General features: G+C 34.9%; 1 protein-coding gene across 2 annotated transcripts; it reads left to right on the top strand.

Moving 5' to 3' along the window:
* Nucleotides 1-256: 256 nt before the first annotated feature.
* On the top strand, nt 257-18,756 carry RPN13 (regulatory particle non-ATPase 13). Of its 2 annotated transcripts, XM_028241216.2 has the most exons (14): nt 257-452; nt 1,127-1,172; nt 1,728-1,820; nt 1,976-2,035; nt 4,479-4,517; nt 4,605-4,679; nt 4,762-4,828; nt 7,036-7,117; nt 11,923-12,041; nt 12,147-12,170; nt 17,402-17,496; nt 17,583-17,660; nt 17,775-17,829; nt 18,273-18,756. In XM_028241216.2, exons 1-14 carry the CDS (start codon nt 328-330, stop codon nt 18,413-18,415), a joined length of 1,101 nt encoding a protein of 366 aa, XP_028097017.2. In that variant the 5' UTR covers nt 257-327; the 3' UTR covers nt 18,416-18,756. The 2 variants fall into 2 exon arrangements, with proteins under 2 accessions (XP_028097017.2, XP_028097018.2); XM_028241217.2 differs by lacking the exon at nt 12,147-12,170 and having other exon boundaries at nt 268-452.
* The last annotated feature ends 843 nt before the right edge of the window (nt 18,757-19,599 follow it).

Raw genomic sequence — 19,599 nt, 5'->3', positions numbered from 1 at the left:
TTTTTTTTTTTTTTTTTTACTTTTTTACATGTACTACTAAGATATATATTTAAAAAGTAAAATATTTTAAAAAATTAATAAACCTACAAGAATAGAAAAAATATATTAAATTCTCATTTTTTAAAATATATTTTCGGTATTTAGTAAATTTTTTAAATAAATTTTTTTATAAATATTATATTTAGATGTATCTAAAAATTAGAAAAAAAAAATACTTAGAATATTAAAAAAAATTAGTAAAAATAAAAAACATGAACAATAAATTTTTTTAATTTTCTTGAAAATCTAGAACAAACCAGCTGATTTGGAACTCACGTTTTGTTTGGAATGCAACAACAGTCGTGCCCTTGTGTTTCAACGCCGACTCTCTGTCTGTCTCTCTCACCATTGAACACAGATTATTGCTCTGTCGCCGATTGTGCTTCGTCACCGACTATTTCTCTGATATTCAGGTTCGTTCGCTCTCTCTGTCTTGTTCATTCTTCTCTCTGAACTGATTTGGGTTGACTTTCGACATCATATCATGTAATAATTTGCTCAACAAAAGAAGAGGTAATGCTTATTTGCTTATTTCCTTGTTGTTTCCCTCAATTTCGTGTCATAATTTGCTTTAGATCTGAGCAATTTGCTAGGGTTTAATAATTTAGGGTTTTGGAATTTCCATCATTTGATTATATATTACGGAATTTGCGCTCTAATTGCTAATTCTGTTTTGTAGAATGAGTAATGAGTAATGGTTTTAGTACTTTCCTTTTGATTATATATATATTTTGCTTTTTTTGTACTTTTCATGAAGCATTTGAGGGTGTAATCGAATAAAGAAAAATCAAAGGCTGAGTTTTTGTTCTTGCATTTTATAAGCAACCAAATACATTATCAAGGTTTCATTGATTTTTGGTTGGTGTTTTGTTAAACACTTGGGGCATGTGTAGCTTTTTTTCCCCTAGTTACTATATACACACTCATAGCACTTATTTTGTGTGGAACCACTGGTTCTGGTAGTGGTATATTGAATTGATGAGTCTCTTTGATTGGATATATAAGTTTTAGCATAACATTCTTATTGATGTACTTATAATCATGCGATTACTCATTTCAGTTATCTTCTATATTTCTGTGTTGACAGTGGACTAATGGGTTCATCAACAACCGAGCCTCTTCCTGCAATGCAGGTACAGATATATTGACTCATAATGAAGTAATTAAGGATCCTCTTCAATTTTTATTTTGCGACTGGCTTCTGGAATATTATTTTTGTGCTGCATAGTTTTTATTTTTTTGGATTGAAATACGTGTGGTTCACTTCGCTGCAAAGTTGTGGCATGATAAATGTTGCATAGTCAGCTTCTGCACAGTTGAACTCAGTTTTTAGTTATGGTTAATACACATACTTACTAGTCCTTCTTGTTTAAAACTGCATATTAAGTACAAGACTAGCTGGTACTTTGTATCGTAGCTTTTAGAATAGTAATTCTGTGAATGATAAATCTATCTATTGCTTTTATTACTTTCAGATATTTTTATTATCCCTCCTCCTCCTCCTCCTTGCTGCTACTGCTGCATTTTCCCTTTTTATTTATTTATTTTTTAAATTTTTATAAACCAGCATCCAATTTTGTTGTCATTAGCTACCTTAGCATTAGGAGCTTATCATGTCTCGTGACACTTATGAAGCTTATCTGTATATTGGGAAAGGTTCTTTCTTGTCTTACAATCTAATTTTATAGGAAGTTTTTCTGGAATTTCGTGCTGGTAAAATGTTAATGGAGGGGAAACGGGTTATTCCAGATTCACGTAAAGGGCTTGTCCGCATAGCAAGGGTATGAGATATTAAACATGAACTATTTTTTCATTACTCCAGACTTTTTCTTTATGTAAGCACTGTCATGCAGTATCTGATCAACCCATTAGTACCCATTAGTAATTATTTGATTTTAGACTTGTAAAGTGAAGTTAACTTTTCTTATCTTGTTAGGGTGAAGAAGGATTGGCCCATTTTCAGTGGCTCGATCGAACTCATAATGTTGTTGAAGATGTATCCTAATTCTTATTTATCCCTTTCATAGTTTTTGTCATCCGTATACTGTGTATGACTTGTGCAGCTTGTATTCATTTACTTGATTCCATGTCAATATGCATCAAATCATAGAAAGTGAAATGGATAAAAGTTAGTTTTTCCTTTTTTTTTGATTTTGACTTTGGTGTTTTCTGTTTCTTGTATGTAATCATGCAAAAAATCATAGATGAAGATAATTGGAATCTAAGAAGCAGAGACACGGTCAAAAAAATGGGATATGTACACGGCAGGGACAATGATAAATATTATATATATATATATATATATATTTATGTAGATTAATATTACATCCACAAACAATTAACAAAAAACCAATACTAATTCAATATTTAAAAAAAAACCCATAAGTTAACTCTTATCGTTTATGTTCTTTTTATGGATGATCTATTTATTATTTAAATTTAAGAAAAAAGTAATAAACATTCAACATCAAACATACATAAGAAGCACTAAAGAAGAGGGGAAGAAAAACTAGTTGGTGTGTCCCTTAAAAACAAACTAATTAAATAAACGGACACACAAGCTAGTGTGTCTTGTACGTGTCCGACACCGCTACAGTACCTGTTTTGGAGTGTTAGTACTTCATAGTTTGAAATGCTAGAGGGCGTATTACGCCCTGGTTTACCTAACCTGCCTAGGTGAACTAAGTGAGGGTGATTAGGGTAAGTGAACCCGGTTATTTTGAAAAATGACACCATTTAATTAATAATAATGGCCCAATGGCCCAAAATGTCCAATTAAAACCATATCTTGGTTTTGGTACAAATATGTTAGTTTTGGATCCAAAGTTGCATTAGGGTTTACCCGTTTCATCGGTAACATTTTATGGAAATCTGTCTGGTTTTATTTATTTGATAAAAATTGTCTGGAAAGAGCGTCGGTTTGGGCCTCGGGCGACTTTTTGTAACATAAAGATAATGCCAAATTTACCAAAATACTTGTTACCATTTTAACTTCATTAAAATTTGTTTCTAATGATGGCAAAGTCTTCAATTTTTCAATTTTGTCATGGATTCCAAATAGCACATATTCTCACATTTTTACCATTTTAACCTATTCACATGCATTCTAAGTCCTCTCAAATGAACATACATGCCAACATATCAAATTGTATCAAAAGTAAATAAGTTGTAGCAAGAGTTTAAGGTAGTTAATACGTGTTGAATTGTTAATTAATACATAACATCATGTCGGCGCCTTACTATTAGCATTTGTAAAATGTTAGCGTGCATGTGACGGCTCCATAGGAAAACAACTAAAAAAGCTAAACACATGAGATACAAATATAAGCATACAATAAATACATAGAAGTGCATGTATGCATCTTTTTTACTAGAAAGCCATTTTCCATTTTCAATTTTCAAAATCATGGTAGTACCCAAAAATCAAGTCTAATATCATATATTGTGTGTAGAGTCACACCAACCAAAGGACAAAGGCAACCTAATCCCCTGCACGGGTCTATGGTATCTCACTGATGGGCGCCAAGCCCAACTTGTTCAACACCGTACGACAACTTCCAAAACGGCCAACCAGGCCTCAAACTTAAGGCTATGAAACCTATATCAAACTAGTATAATACTTTTACTTGGAGGTTTTTAACTTCAAAATCAAACCCCCAAATCATTTAAAACCAATTTTCAAGTTTACTATGGTATCTCACCGATGGGTGCCAAGCCCAACTTGTTCAACACCATACCACAACTTCCAGAATGGCCAAATGGGCCTCAAACTTAAGGTTATCAAGCCTATAAATATTCGTATTTGGAGGTTTTTAACTTCAAAATCAAACCCCCAAATTCTTTAAAATCAGTTTTCAAGTTTACTTGAATTCTCATCTTGTTCATATGACATGATGCCTTTGTTTTTGATTTCTAGAGACTGAAAGGCTATTTGCCATGTGTAATTTTGTTACTTTTTTCTTTCTTTTCTTTTCTCTTGGTCAACTTCTTCTTCTCCTTGATGTTCTTTGTAGCTTTGTTTCTTTTTTTTCTTTTTTTAATTAATAATTTTTGTTGTTGCTGATGAAAAAACAAACATATGCATTTTTTTTTGTTGAACTTCATCTTTCATGTCATCCAATTTTTACAGAAACTTTTTTAATTATTCAAACATATATATGGATGTATGGACATATATATTCGGCTGTTCTCACATCCTCATAGTGCCCCTGTCCTACTCATTTTGTATGTGTTTGTATTTGTGGCTTATTTCACTTCTCATTTCTTATTTACGAATATGAGTTCTAAGTCCTTATTAGCTTAAGTCTCTTAGAATGGTGCATAGCCCTCTGTGTGTGTGTGAGTGAGATCTTATTTTGTTGTTATTAGCTGTGGTGTTCATATTATTGTATATCTGCCATGGCTGGATATTGTGGTTTTCTTTGACCTAAAGTAAATAGGATCAGATTGTTTTTCCCGAGGAGGCAGTTTTTGAGAAGGTATCTCAATTTATCTTTTTTTGGATAAGATCTTTTTAGGATTTCTTAATGCTCATTCATTGTTGTATTTGTTTTTTGACTACTCAGGTTACGCAAGCATCTGGAAGGGTTTACATCTTAAAGTTCAATATGGATGATAGAAAGTTCTTCTTTTGGATGCAGGTCATTTCTACTGATCAAGTTTTTCTTCATTTGTTTGTGTAGAGCTTGAGATTCTGACCATTCTTGCTTGAACTGGTTCCAGGAGCCAAATGCAGAAGGTGACTCACAATTATGTGACTCAGTTAACTTTTACATCAACCGACCATTAGGTATATGAAGTTCAGTTGGTGTTTTGATACTCAAAATTTGCTTTTGCAAAATAATGAAACCTTATCCTGGTGTTCTGGTTCTCAAACTATGCTTTCACAACATAATGAAACCTTATCCTGGTTTATTAAAATTAGCTACATGGATCTGTTTACCCTATGCTCTATCTGAAGTAATAGTTTTTTTTCTAGATCATAAGCCATCTGTTTTTTTCTTGTCTGCATGTAATTGCATCTATTTTGGTCTTCCTGTTGTTTTAGTTTCACCATGTTATTCATTCTCAATGCAGTTATTGATATAGTTCGCAATTATTACCTGAATCCGTGTCTCGTTTGACAAACTTTTTTGTTAGCTTGGCTTGGTATATAACTTGAAATATAAGTCCTAATTAAGGTAACATTCATTGGGGGCGGTTGGGCCTCTCAAAACTGGTTTCTAAGCCTTGGAAGTCTTTCAAGGGAAGATATGGATACTTAGTCGGCCAATTGAGGACTTCTAGAAGAATTCATTCAATTATAAGCTTGTTTAGGTGATGCTGGTAGAAGTCACTTTCAATAATTAACTTTCACGAAATTGGTTCAGACTTACTTGAAAATTGTTGTGCTGACAATTTTTGTTTGCATATTTATACTACTATAAAGCAAACAGCCACAGTGAAGCCGGCTCACACTGTTAACTGTTTGGAGCAATTTTCTAACCCTATTGCCAATCTAATTGTTTCTCTTGCGCATATGTAGTGTGTGCCAACACTTCTAATTCTAGTTATGTTAGTCCTATTTTTCTAATTATCTAGTAAATACTATTATAAAGCAAACAGCCATGGTGGTGTAGACAAAGGCAGTTCACGTTGTAACTGTTTGGAACAGTTTCCGACCCTGTTTAACCGTTTCAATTTGTAATTGTCAATCTAATTGTTTCACTTGTGCACACGTAGTGTGTGCCTACACTTCTAATTCTAGTTATGTTAGTCCTATTTTTCTAATTATCTAGAAAATTTACAACCTCTAATATCTGCTGATCTAAATACGTTAGTAATCTCTATTTTCTCCTCTTTCTTTGCTTCCCCCCCCCCCCCCCCCCCCAATTTGGCTTTTTATAATTCATCATCATCATTCATTCCCAATCTTTTTTTCCGGTGCAATCCCTACATAAGAGAAGCCTGATATTCTTTTATTATTTTTTCTTTTTTTTGCCCTATTCTGTGTTCAAACATTAAGATATGTGCACCTACATCCTTGCAGTAATTGAGGAAATTTCATGCTCAGGTAGTAATTGAATTCAGCAACTTGAATTATGCTGATTAGAGGAGTTTTCATTTTTATATGGTGCGTGGAGGTAGTTCCAGTAGATAACACTTAACTTTCACTGATGAGCAATTGCTATTTCTTCTACCTTAACTTCTTTCTTTGTGTTTTGTCCCTAAACTTGCTCGGAACATCTATGCTATTATTAAAAGGCAACACCTCAATTGGCGTCTCATGCCTGATAGATTTTTAGTATACCTAAATTACCCTGTGCTCTAGAACCTTTGAATTCTATTTTGACTTGACGATAATGACGAAATTACCTAAACCACGTCTGCATCCTTTTCCAGAACCACTATTCCCATCCTACCTAAAATGCAGCATCACAAACTGTAGTTGGTTACATTATGAATAATAAAATATGACAATGAATCTTACTTGACCCAAAAAAAAATTAAAAAATAAAAAAAAAAAGAGCAAAAGTTTTGTATGCCAATTTTTTTTCCCCCAACATTGTGAAGATGCTATTAATTACAATCCAAATTCAACTTTCTTGAACCATAAAATCATAGTTTTCTTGGAGACGATCAATTTGCCTCTTAAAGGTGATGAGTTGGCACCTCTAATTATTTGTCATATTTGCACATAAGCTATCCTTTTGAGCCCTCCTTCATCTCAATGTTATCTTAAAATCAACATGTACTTCTAAACCACTTGCATCCTATCTGGTTGATTTAAAAATTTCAGTGTTTCATTTTAATGGATGTGGTTTAGGTTAAACTTTTACTCTTAGTATGCCTAGATTCACGGACACTTATATTTGCTTAAATTTTCAGGTATTATTTTGCTTTTAGTGTGTCTGGGATAGTCAAATCTTAAGACCTCAATCAGGTTTAATTGTGAGACATTTTCCCACTAACTTGGAACTGATATATATATATATGTATATTTTCCTTTTTTTGTAGAGTTCCCTGGTGAGGAAGAGCCTGATGCTTCTGTTCCGTTACAGAATTCTGAAGACATGGTTGAGGATGATATCTCATCAAGGTAGTAATGTTAAGTGCCCAATGCACCACATGGGCTGCGCTCTTTTTTGTGTATGAAAAATTAACTTTTTATTCTTTAAGGTAAAATTGGTGATGAAGATTATGACTTAATGGTTAATGTGGATAACCTCTGTGTATGAATATAATTAGGAACTAAGCATGTTGGCTTGAACCCTTGACTTCCCACTTGGTTGTCCAGTATAGTACACCTAGGCTACAATGATGTAAGTGGGATGTGCCGAATAGGGGTGTTTGCGGGTCGGGTTGGGTTGGGTTTACCGTTGGCCCATCATCTACCAAACTGAACATCTCAGGTTGGAAGTCTCCTCAGCCATTCCGGACTGATAACCTTTTCGAAATAGACCGAGACAAACTTGGTGCAGTGAAGAATGCAATACATATATAAAGCAAGAATTTGACATATGTACTAAAAATATATATCAGAGTAGTTATAGATTTGAGAGATCTTACCAATATATTTACAATCTGAGAGAGGTCAACCAAATAGTTATAGAGTTGAGAGATCTTACCAAAATGTTTACAGATCTGGGAGAGATGAAGCACAGATTTGAGAATATTCAACCAAATAGTTACGGATTTGCGAGATATCTACCAAAATGGTGTTGTGCCTTCTACACAAATAGTTAAAGATTGTGTTTTTCCTTACAAACTATTCACATTATCCCTTCTTTGTGTTCAGTGATGGTGAAGAGTCCCCGACGGTCACAAGTTTGGCTAGAATATTGGTGACACCATGAGGGGAGATCGGTGAGATGGAGTTGCAGAGACGTCACTGTTGATTAGACAGGGAGAGAGAAATCTGACAATGAGAAACAAAACAAAAAAAACAGTGAAAGATGAGGAAGAAAGAAAATCAGAAGAGGGATGGAAAATCTCAAAACAAATGAATGAATGAGAGGGGGTTGTTCGGTGAGTGAGGGATAGGGATGACACAGGCACCATTGAGATGGTGCCACGTGGAAGGATGAGATTTATTTATTAATATAATTCGGTCAGGTCGGGTAGGGTAGATTGGTTTCAATGTCACTACACCGGCTACCCGAGCCAAAACCTGAACAGATTGAGTTCTTCGAACTGCAGCCGACCACAATCATGTTCGAAACCGTCCACATACCTCACGGTTCAGTCGCATAGATCGGGTTAATAACACTCGTGCCAAGCATGTGAGTGTGTTAGTGGAGGTGCCTATGTTTATAAATAGCTGTTATGGCTCTCATAACTAACTTTTGAATCATTTGACATTGAATATGTCTAAGATTGCTTTAGAGTTTCTCTCACTCTAGAATTCTCTAGAGTTTCTCTCTCTACAGGTTTGTCTCTTTGGACTTCGATTCCATCATTTTTGTGTTAGAGCTGAGATTTTGTTCTTGTTCTTGTTCCATGAATGGAGTGTATGAATTGTGAGGAATTCACAAACCTAAGAATCGTAACCCTAGTTTGGCAAAATTGTGTGTTAAAGTGAGCATTCATTCTGGTTTGAGAAGCCTTTGTGATAGTTGCTGAAGGTTGTGAACCCTAGCTGGAACACTGTGAGGTCGAGATCTCGTTTGGACTGCATTGAATCCTAATTTGAAGCTTTGTCGAATGTATCAAAGTCATTTTGGCAAACAGCTTCACATGAATCAATGTGATTGACAAATCAAAGTCCACTTTTGGATCATTTGTGATTCGATGAGTATTGATTTTGAATTTGAAGCTGCGACTTCCAATGTTGATTGAGTAACTCAATCATATATAGGGCTGAGCCAAAAAAAAAATTGAAAAACTTGCAAACTGGTCCGATCCAAACTAAATTGCACTATTTGGTTTGGTTTTTTCAATACATGGTCTGGTCCTAATTTTTAAAATAAGCGAGCCATACTTTACAATTTGGTACATGGTTTTATAGGATGGATACAAGGAAATAGAAAAGAAGGAATGAGAGAGATTTGAGACAAAAATAGAATCACCTTGCTTGGTTTGGGTTTTCTAAAAATACTTTTCAGAAAATCCTACTTTCTTGCTTTTTTTATTTTTTTGTTTTTACTAATTTTTTTTAATATTTTAAGCAATTTTTTTAATTTTTAGACACACCTAACATAAATACACTTAAAAGTATAATTTTCGTAAAAAAATCTTTAAAAAATTCACTAATTACCAAAAATACAAAATAAATAAATAAATAAAATGAAAATTTAGTATATTTTTTGTATTTTTGTGTATTTATTAATTTTTTGAAATATTTTTCCACAAATATTTTACTTTTTAGATACATCTAGGTAAGGTGCATCTAAAAAAGTAAAAAATATGCTTAAAATTTTAAAAATATTTATTAAAAACAAAAAAACATGAAAAATAAAAAACACATTTTTTAGAAAACTAAAACCAAACACACTGAATATTTCCAAGACTAAGGGAGTAGTAAATAGAGCATATTCAAAGAGAGAAGATAAGAAATAGGGGAGAACATAAAAGAAAAAGAAGAGACAAGGAGAGTCGAGATAGAAAAATTTAGGTGAGAAAAAGAGAGTTTTCCAAATCAACACTATTGTTAACCCATTTGCAAGTGTCTGTATTTCCTTTGAGATGCCAATTTATAGGCTGTGTGAAACCCCAATAACAAGTATTTTACCTTATAAAATTATCCCTACCATAATAACAACATAAAGCCAATATTTGAACCTTGAAACCCAGAAATATCTAAAGTTAAAAGAATACATCAATGTAATTAGAAAATATTTCTAATAGAACTTTAGTGATGGAACTCTCTCTCTAGGGCTATATTATCTCTCTAACATCATGAAGACACAAATTCTACTAGCGTGGAAAATCTTCAATAGCACCAAGGAAGATGACTAGGGTGAGGAAAAGGTGGAGTTGGTGGGTGGATTTACCTTCATGTAGAACTTCGGGGGGATTTAAATTATTTGGAATGTAGGGTGGTTGTTGATATGGAGTCGTTTTTAGGGGAGTTTTCACTCTGTGTTAGATTTATGACTGAGGATAATAGTGAGTGGTGGTCAATGTGAGTTTTAGGCCCTAATATCCCTACATTAAGAAGTTATTTGTGGGAGAATTTAGTTGTCCTTTATGGTTTGTTTGTGCTCTCCTAAGTGGTGTAGGGGGTTGATTCTAATGTATTAGGTTGGTCTTGAAAATCCATAAGGGTCACCCGAAGTATGAGGGACCGTGATGAGTTAATTAGAGATAGTGATTTGATATCCATCTTTGGTTAATGCTCGATTCACATGGTCCAACCCTCATAATTTCATCTGTAATAGATTAGACAAGTTTCTATTTTTTGTTGAGTGTGAGGAAAGTTTTCCAAATGGAAGACAAGAGGTCATTCCTAGATCAACATTGGATCACTATCCTATGATCTTGGAAAGTTGTTCTTTCAAGTGGGGTCTTTCTCCTTTTAGATTTGAGAATATGTGGTTGGAACATCAATCTTTTAAAGATTTATTTATCAAAAAATAAAAAAAAATCTTTTAGAGATTGTTTTAAGGAGTGTTAGTAATTCATAATTGTAGGATTTGGGGATGAGAGGGTTTTAAATTCATGAAGAAACTTAAAATAGTGAAAGATAAGTTAAAGGTTTGGAGTAAAGAAATTTTTGGGGATTTATGGATCATGAGAAATGAGGTCTTGAATAGAATCGAGGAGCTAGAGAATTTAGAAACTGGGAGAGCTCTTGATGAATATGTTACAGTAGAAAGGCAGGATTTAATGATCAAATTGGAGGAAGTGGTGTTTAGGGTGCAAATTTCACAAGGTCGAAAAGCTAAAATTATGAGGTTAAAAGAGGGGATAATAATGCCAAGTTATTTCATAGGGTGGCGAAAGGGGAAAGGAAGAAGTTTATTAAGAGGTTGGGAAAGGCTTCTAGGAGGGTGGAAAATGAAGATCATACAATAGATGAAATTATTACTTTTTATTCTAGGTTTTATACTTTGAATGGGGTCGATAGGTTAGGGATTGAAGGTTTGGACTGGTCTTCAATTGAGGGCAGAAGTCTAGCTGGTTGGAAAGACCGTTTGATGTAGAGGAGATTAGATTGGCAATTTTTAGTGTGATAGGGATAAGGCTCTAAGCCCTGCCGACTTCACTGTGGCTGTCTTTTAAGATTGTTTGGATGTGATTAGGAGGGATTTAGTATTTTTTTTCTGTATTTTTGCAGAGAGGTATTGTGAACTCCTGCACAAATGCTTTGTTTATTTGTTTAATACCTAAAAAGAATTATTTTTTTAAGGTTGGTGATTTTAAACTGATCAATCTTGTCATATCGTTGTATAAAATTTTGACAAAAGTGCTTTCTAGGTAACTGAAAACAGTTTTTGTCTTGTGGGCTGTGTTGAGGGACAATAGATTTTCAATGTGGTTTTGTTTGCAGATGATGTAATGGAGGAATATAGAGGTGCTAGTAAGGAAGGTGTCGTATTTCCGGCTGATTTTGAGAGAGACGTTAGTTGGAGATAGTGCTCCATTGGGTTATGGCTTAGAGAGGAAGAAAGGAACACTAAATTCTGTCACAAGTTGGATAATTCTCTCAGGAGGTATAATCATATTGTGATCGTGACATATCAAGTATGTTGATTTATGTGAAGAGTTCCAAGATATTGTAAAATGGGGGTGTAGAATAAATGTTGTAATTTGGATATCCTGTGTTGGGACACTATTCTGTTACAAGCCTTACTTTCATCTTTTTCATTTTGCATTATTTTCCCATGATATGATTTATGATCTTCTGGTCTATGTTTTGACGTAAACTCTCAAATTTGTGTTTTTCTAAATTTTCTTTTATAGGGCTGGGAATTTGGTTGGCCCAAGCATTGGTGCAGAAGTAACTAGTGATGTCACCTCTTCTGGACCTGTGAAATTGGCAGATCTACAGAGAATACTGAGTAACATTGGGCCTGCTGCTGGTACAATTTAGTTCTCCCTTTAAGGAAAATCTTTTTTGTAAGTTCTTTTGCTTTTGATTGCTTGGGCCTTCGGCCAACTGTTGATTCCTGGTTATTGACATACAGGTGAAGTTGAAGATCCAGATGCAGGTAATAGTTTACATGATTATAGTGTTTCGTCGCTCTGTCTTAACCTGGAAATTGAGGATGCTAGTCAAACTTTTAGTGATGTGGAAAATTGTACTTTCTGTTTTGGGGCTGTGTAGTTAATAAACTGCATCAGCTTCAAAGTTTCTTTAGGACCAAGGGTTCTTTTGTTATCTCATACATCTGCCAGATTTGTTGTAAATGTTACCATGGAAATAGATGTAATGTATTTTGTTAATTATGCAGAAATTAGCAATTTCAACTGAGGACCCAAATAACTATGCAGGGTTCGTCCCACCCTACAAAATTGTATCCACAAGATGCTGTTTTTGGCTCTGAGACTACGCTCTGATGATTTAAGCCTCTAGATATCATCAGAAAGAGACTCTCCCTTTTATATTTTAAAATATTCTACCTTCGTGTTTTAATACTAAGAAAATTTCTCTTACACATTACAAAACCATTCAAACCTTTTTTTTCCTAGCCAACATTGACGAAGTAGAGTGCAGAGTATTGAAAAGTGACCAATTGCACAACAATGGTGTCTATCAGTCAACCCATTTCTTTTATCCTACCCTCTCTTTAGAATGTAAGAAGTATCTATGCTGAACATGGAAGACACTTGGTGAGATTATGGGTATGCGTCCAAGTTTAATTGGTGATGCACCTGGAAAGCATATCTCATAGTTTTGGTTTATGATATATTAATTTTTTTGTGAACTGGTGAACCGTCTTTTAATTCATTATCAAGTCGTTAAGGAACTTTGGTCATTGATTCTTCATGGTTTGATTGGGGTGGGTGTTCCCTTTTGGAATGGAGGATCTGTTGGCATTGTTGGCGTGGGGCTAGGGTGGGGGAAGAGGTGAAAAAGGTGTGGAGTTTGATTCCACTACACATTATGTGAATCATTTGGGGAGAAATGATTCAGAGCTCATTTGATGGTAGAGAGGTTTCTTTGTATAGGTTCAAAATTACAGTTATAAGCTTTTTATATAGTTGGGAGATGGGTGTTGACCAATTTTTGGATTTCAAAGTGCTGTTTGACACTTGTGGAGGTGCATAGAGATCATTTGTTTCATCTTCATCCACTTTTTACTTGGGTGATATTCTTATAATACCTTTTTGAATAATTAAATTTTATCAGGGTAAATCACAAATACAACCCTTGAAACCAAACCAAGCCTTAAGTCCAATCAAATGGGGTCGGCTACATGAATCCTTCTTCTCCACGCGGCCCTATCAAAGGCCATTTCGTTAGTCAAATTAAGTAGATCCAAATCTCTATTTACAATGCTAGCCAACATTAATCTAGGCCTATCCCCTCCTCTGACACTTCCATCTACCGTTACTGTTATCGTTACAGTATTGTATCTCTTCACTACTGTCTCTGTTGGTCTCCGTTGAATATGACCAAACCATCTCAGTCGATTCTCTCAACTTATCTTCTATCGGTGCTACTCCTACCCATTCCCGAATACACTCATTCCTAATTCTATTTTGTCTAATCTTGTCACACATTCACCTTAGCATCCTTATCTCAGCCACACTCATCTTATCTACATGTTTCTTGGTTGCCCAATATTTCGTCTCATACAACATCGCTAGTCTAATAGCCGTTCTATAGAACTTAGCTTTTAATCTAGTGGATATTTGTTTATCGCACAGTATCCCAGACGCACTTCTCCATTTACACTATCCCGCCTTAATTTTATGGGCCACATCCGCATCAATCTCCCTCGCTGTTGTGATAATTGATCCTAAATAACGAAAATGTTCACTCTTAGGCAGTTCTTGGTTCTCAATCTTCACTTCTCCTCTGCTTTCATTGTTATTATTACTAAATTTACACTTCATGTACTCTGTCTTATTTCTGCTTATCCGGAATCCCTTAGATGCAAGAACTTTTCTCTAACTCTCCAACTTTGTGTTAACTCCTTCTCTAGCCTCATCCACTAACACGATATCGTCTGCAAAAAGCATACACCATGGTACGTCATCTTGAATATTTTTCGTCAACTCATCTATAACTAAAGTAAAAAGATAAGGACTTAAGGTAGATCCTTGGTGTAATCCTACAGTGATAGGAAATTCATTTGTCTCTCTAGTAGGTGATTTAATAGTGGTCACCATCTCTTCATACATGTCTCTAATCACATCAATGTAACCTTTTGTCATCTCTTTCTTCTCTAACACCTACCATATTATATCTCGGACACTTTATCATATGCTTTCTCAAGGTCGATAAATACCATATGAATGTCTCTTTTATTTTCTCTATATTTTTCCATTACTCTTTTCAAAAGATAGATCGCCTCTATTGTTAACCTGCCAGGCATAAATCCAAATTGATTCTCTGACACCTCTATTATATCTCGCAATCGGCATTCCATCACCCTCTCCCACACTTTCATTATACGACACATTAGCTTGATTCCTTTGTAGTTGTTGCAATTCTGGACATCTCCTTTATTCTTATAGATTGGCACGAAAATACTCTTCCTCCACTTATTTGGCATGTTCTTAGTCAACAAAATTTTGCTAAACAACTTAGTGAACCAAGCAATTCTCTTTTTACCCAAACACTTCCGAGCTTCAATAAGGATATCATCGAGTCCCATAGCCTTATTTGATTTCATCTTCTTAAGTGCAATCTACATTTCAAAGTTCCTAATCTTGCGATAGAACCTATAGTCTCGATTTATCGTATTACTGGCTATTTCTTACCTTATTGTCGTACCTCTATATTCCTCATTTAATAGTTTCTCAAAATAGTTCTTTCATTTTTCCTTAATCTCTTTATCCTTCACTAATGACTTAGAATCCTCACTCTTGATGCATTTAACTTGATTAAAATCTTTTATTTTCTTCTCTCGTATCTTAGCAAGTTTGTATACCCTCTTCTCTCCCTCCTTACTATCTAGTTTAGTGTATAGGTCATTATAAGCTTTCGACTTAGCCTCTCTCACTACTTTCTTGACATCCTTATTAGCTAATCTATAGCTCTTAAGGTTTTCCTTAGTTCTATCCTTCTGCCACTTTTTAAAGCACTATTTTTTTTACCTTAACTACCGCTTGAACCTCTTCTTTCCACCACCAAGTTTCCCTAGAGTTAGGTCTCGTTCCTTTCGACTCTCCAAGCACTTCCCTTGAGATTTTCTTCATACAATTGGCCATCGAGTTCCACACAGTGTTAGCATCATCTTCCAAGTCCCAAGTACCTTCCTTGTCCCAAGTACCTTCCTTATCCATTTTATTCTTAAATATTTCTAGTTTAACCCTTTTTAGGTCCTACCATCTCATCCTACGACACCCACCCTTTTAACCACTTTTAGGTCCCACATTTTAAAGAATAAATCTAGTATCAAAATCCTATGTTGAGAGGTCAGGCTCTCTCCAGTAATCACCTTACAATCATTGCATTTTAGGCAGTCCACTTTTCTCACTAAGAAGTAATCTATTTGGCTCTTAACTGACCCACTCTTAAAGGTTATCAAATGCTCCTCTCTCTTCTCATACATAGTATTGGCCATCACCAGGTCAGAAGCCAACGCAAAATCTAAGATACTCTCTCCAGTCTCATTTCTGTGACCAAAACCGTATCCACCGTGCACCCTTTCATAGCCTAGTTTATCTATGCCTACATGGCCATTAAAATCTCCGCCTATAACCAGGTTTTCTCCTACGAGTATCTCCAGTAAGATCTCATCTATTTGTTCCAAAAAATCCCTTTTAGTCTGATCATCTAATCCTACTTGCGGGGCGTACGCACTAATAACGTTCACTATATTCCCTCCAATAACTAGTTTAATTAACATAATCCTATTCCCTTTCCTAATGACCACACTACATTCTCCACAAGACCCTTGACAATGATGATTCTTACCCCATTCCTGCGTCTATCCTTACCACTATTATACAGTTTAAAACCGGTGTCCTCAATTTTCCTAGCTTTCTCACCCGTCCACTTAGTTTATTGTACACAAGCTATATTCACTCTCCTCCTAATCATAACATCTACCAACCCGTGAAGTTTACCAAAAATACTAATATGCTCATTTGGTTTGAAAAAATATAGATACCCTCTTGTCAGAGTTTGTCTTTTAAGGGATAACAGAAAAAGAGAGATTACCTAATACCCTCTCATACCAAAACAAAATTACCCTGTTTCTCCTTTCTCTCTACCAACCTCTCCTTTTGCCTCATGATGGAAGCCATTTCTTCCAACTTCTGTATCAGACAACTCTAAATATCTCAAATGGCAAAGGCCTGTTCTTCAGATACCAAACCTTAAGCATGTAAGAGATGAGCATCTATTCTTGAATTGGCATGTTATCTATTGTAAATGGCATGCATGTTAAGCAAAATCTTTATTACACCAGTAGGTTATACTTGAGCCACAACAGTAGAACTCTTCCAACGACCTACGAATTTTCTTCAAACTAAGGCTCGTCTAACGATATCGACTTGTTACAAGACTAGTTTAATCCATTGAAACTCTTCTCTCTTCTTTTTTTTTTCTATATTTTGCAATACCATAGCAGTAGTTTGACTGTATGCGTATATATATAGAAGAAGAAGGGTATTTTGATAGAGGAGAAGAAAAAATCGTGAGGGTAAAATACGTATTTTAATAAGTAGAGCTGTTAACATCATCTAATCTGTTAGTTGACATAACAGTTGACTGAGGGAAGGGGTATTTATTACACAATTTAAAATCTTAAAAAGCGGGATATATTTTCTAGAACCTGAAGGAGTCAATTGTATTTGTTAGATACCTTAGGGGGTGTATATTTGTAATTTACCCATTTCATTATTACTTTGGAAAGAAGGGTTATATTTATCACGGCAAAAAAAAAAAAGTTGCTTCAAAGTAGTAAAGTGCTTGTGATCTATACAGTAAGAGATACAAATATTTAGCCGGGTTTTGGTGTTGTGGGAGTCGGGAGTTGGATGAATCTAATGCTTAGACATATGCCTGCAATTGACACCATTATCATGATCCACATATGACAGTCTACAGATCCTCTCCTTGGATGGTTAACTAAAGAATGTCTTCAGGTTAATTATTTCCTAGGAGCTCTCAATTGTGACATGTAAAAAGAGTCATTAAATTGTTCTGTAAGATTTATGACCCTATTGAATGAGAAGATATATGGGGTCTCATACTAATATCTCCTGTGCATTGACTAATTTTTTCCATAATATGATTCTCCTCTTTTGCACTGGTCTTTAGGCTTTGGATTGGGGGATATTTTGAAGCCCGATTTGATATTCCCTTTACTAGAGACTCTTCCAATGGAAGAGCAGCTGACATCATATTTACCTGAGGTAAGTCTTTTTTGAGTTCTGTTGATTCATTAAATTTTTTGTTAATGCTTTTTTTTTTTTTCCTGAAGATTGTTGCGATATTGCAGGGCCAATGGACTCCAGAGGAGTTAATGGATTTACTGCAGAGCCCTCCTTTCCGCCAACAAATAGATTCATTTACTTATGTGAGAAATTGTTCCCCCCCAAACAACAACAACCACCTGTCTTTCTATTATGAATTTATATTTTTGTATAATATCGGCCAATTTTATGAGCCTTATGATTTCTTCTTTGTTTAGGTGCTTCGAACTGGACAGATAGATCTCACTCAATTTGGAATTGACCCAAGTAAATGTAAGCCAGCAACAGTTTCAACCTCCCAATGACTGGATGAATTATTAATTTGGTGACTTTAATTTGTTTGTGATTAATTTCAGGACAAATTATTTTTATCTGCTGATTATATCGCTTTTAGTGTTATAAGAGCTCTTTCAGGTCCAGAGTTGGCAAACTGTGGAGAAAATGATTTTGATTTTTTTTATCTCAAAAAGGAAAAGGAATTTGATAAGTAAAGTGAGGCTTTGTTGGCTTTATTAGTTTGAGTTGTTGAATCAGTCTCAGCTCCATAAAGTTGTACATTGCGGAGAAAATGTTGGTTTAAAATCTATAGCCGTAACTGAATGATCAATTAACAGATTTGGTTTAGCTCAGAGTAGCCAAGACTGTATTTAGTTTGGTGGTTGATATGTAATATACACTATTTTCACGGTCAATAGTTATCTCTTCTTTTTTTGCAGACAAGTTCACTGTTCTGTCTTTCCTTGAGGCACTTGAAGATTCTCTTCCCAAAATGTCAGAATCCGAGGAGACTAGGCAAGGTGAAAAGGATTTAAGCTCTCGGGCCTCTAACCATAGAGATCCGGTGAATGAGGGCCAATAGTGGAGTCAATCTGATTCTTATCCCGTGCTTGTTTCACCGTTGCTGTTTGTTGTGAGGGAAAGGAATTTTACTTGCTTATTTCATACTTCTCATACACATCTACTCAAGTCCAAGTCCAAGTCCAAGTTACGCTTGTATCATCTGCTGCTGTTGGAAGGTGCCATTTTGAGCTATGAAAGTAATGGTGATGAAAGGAGATAAACGAACAGAATTTTTACTAAAACATTATGGAGATTTTGTTTGGGTGAAAACAGTTTTTGGATTTTTTTTTTGTATAATGAAAAATAATTGTCAACCGAGATTGTTTTTGTAGTCTAGAAAATGATTGGATTTGGTACTTATTTTGTTTTATTTTATTTTTTATTTATTAGAGGTGGAAAAATATTTTTCTTACTGGCCTACGACTGTTGGGTCAATCATTACCACCAATACCACTCTTATTGTCACCACCACCACTATTCTAAAAAAACCATTCCCACTATTGTTGCTGCTACTATTGTCACCGCTATGACTCTAGTACCACAATTTAGCCACCATAGTGCTACCACAGCCACGTCAATACCATTATTACTGATTCCACTTCTACGACTACACAGCACAACTGTTGCCACTGTACCCTAGAGCCACTACAACCATCACCACAACATCATCATTATCCATTGTCATTGATGCCTCCATTGCCACCACCATCACACATTCCTTTCATACATACAAACTTGCGGGAAAAAACAGAACTCAAAAGAGCTGTTATGGAATAGCTTAAGATTTGCATGACTACTTAGCTCGAAAAATGTAAAATTTTAGGTATGGGGGCAAAATGATCCATTCAGGATTTTTTGTCCACCAAACTAGGCATGCACATTCCCCTTGTGCATGCAAACTTACTGGGAAAAAAAAGGGGCTCAAAACCCCACTTACTGAAGAAAAAAAAATAAAAATAAAACGGAGCTCAGTAGAGCAAGTTAATTATGGGTTAAAGTAACATTTGAATGACAACTTAGTTTTAAAATGTTAATTTTTAGGTATAAGGGGGAAAATTGTCCATTTTGGGGTCAATTGTCAACAAAACTAGGCACACGTCCCTTTCAACCGTATATTTTTTTTCCTCAACATAGATTCCTAATTTTATGATATTAACGCGGTTTATATACACATTTTATCATTAAAAATGTGTTTTGTAAAGA

Source organism: Camellia sinensis, chromosome 3 (assembly GCF_055761805.1).
Source record: "Camellia sinensis isolate YWXY chromosome 3, ASM5576180v1, whole genome shotgun sequence".
NCBI classification, from domain to species: Eukaryota; Viridiplantae; Streptophyta; class Magnoliopsida; order Ericales; family Theaceae; genus Camellia; species Camellia sinensis.
The sequence above is the reverse complement of the archived record's forward strand: the minus strand, read 5'-3'. Positions and strand labels throughout refer to the sequence as shown.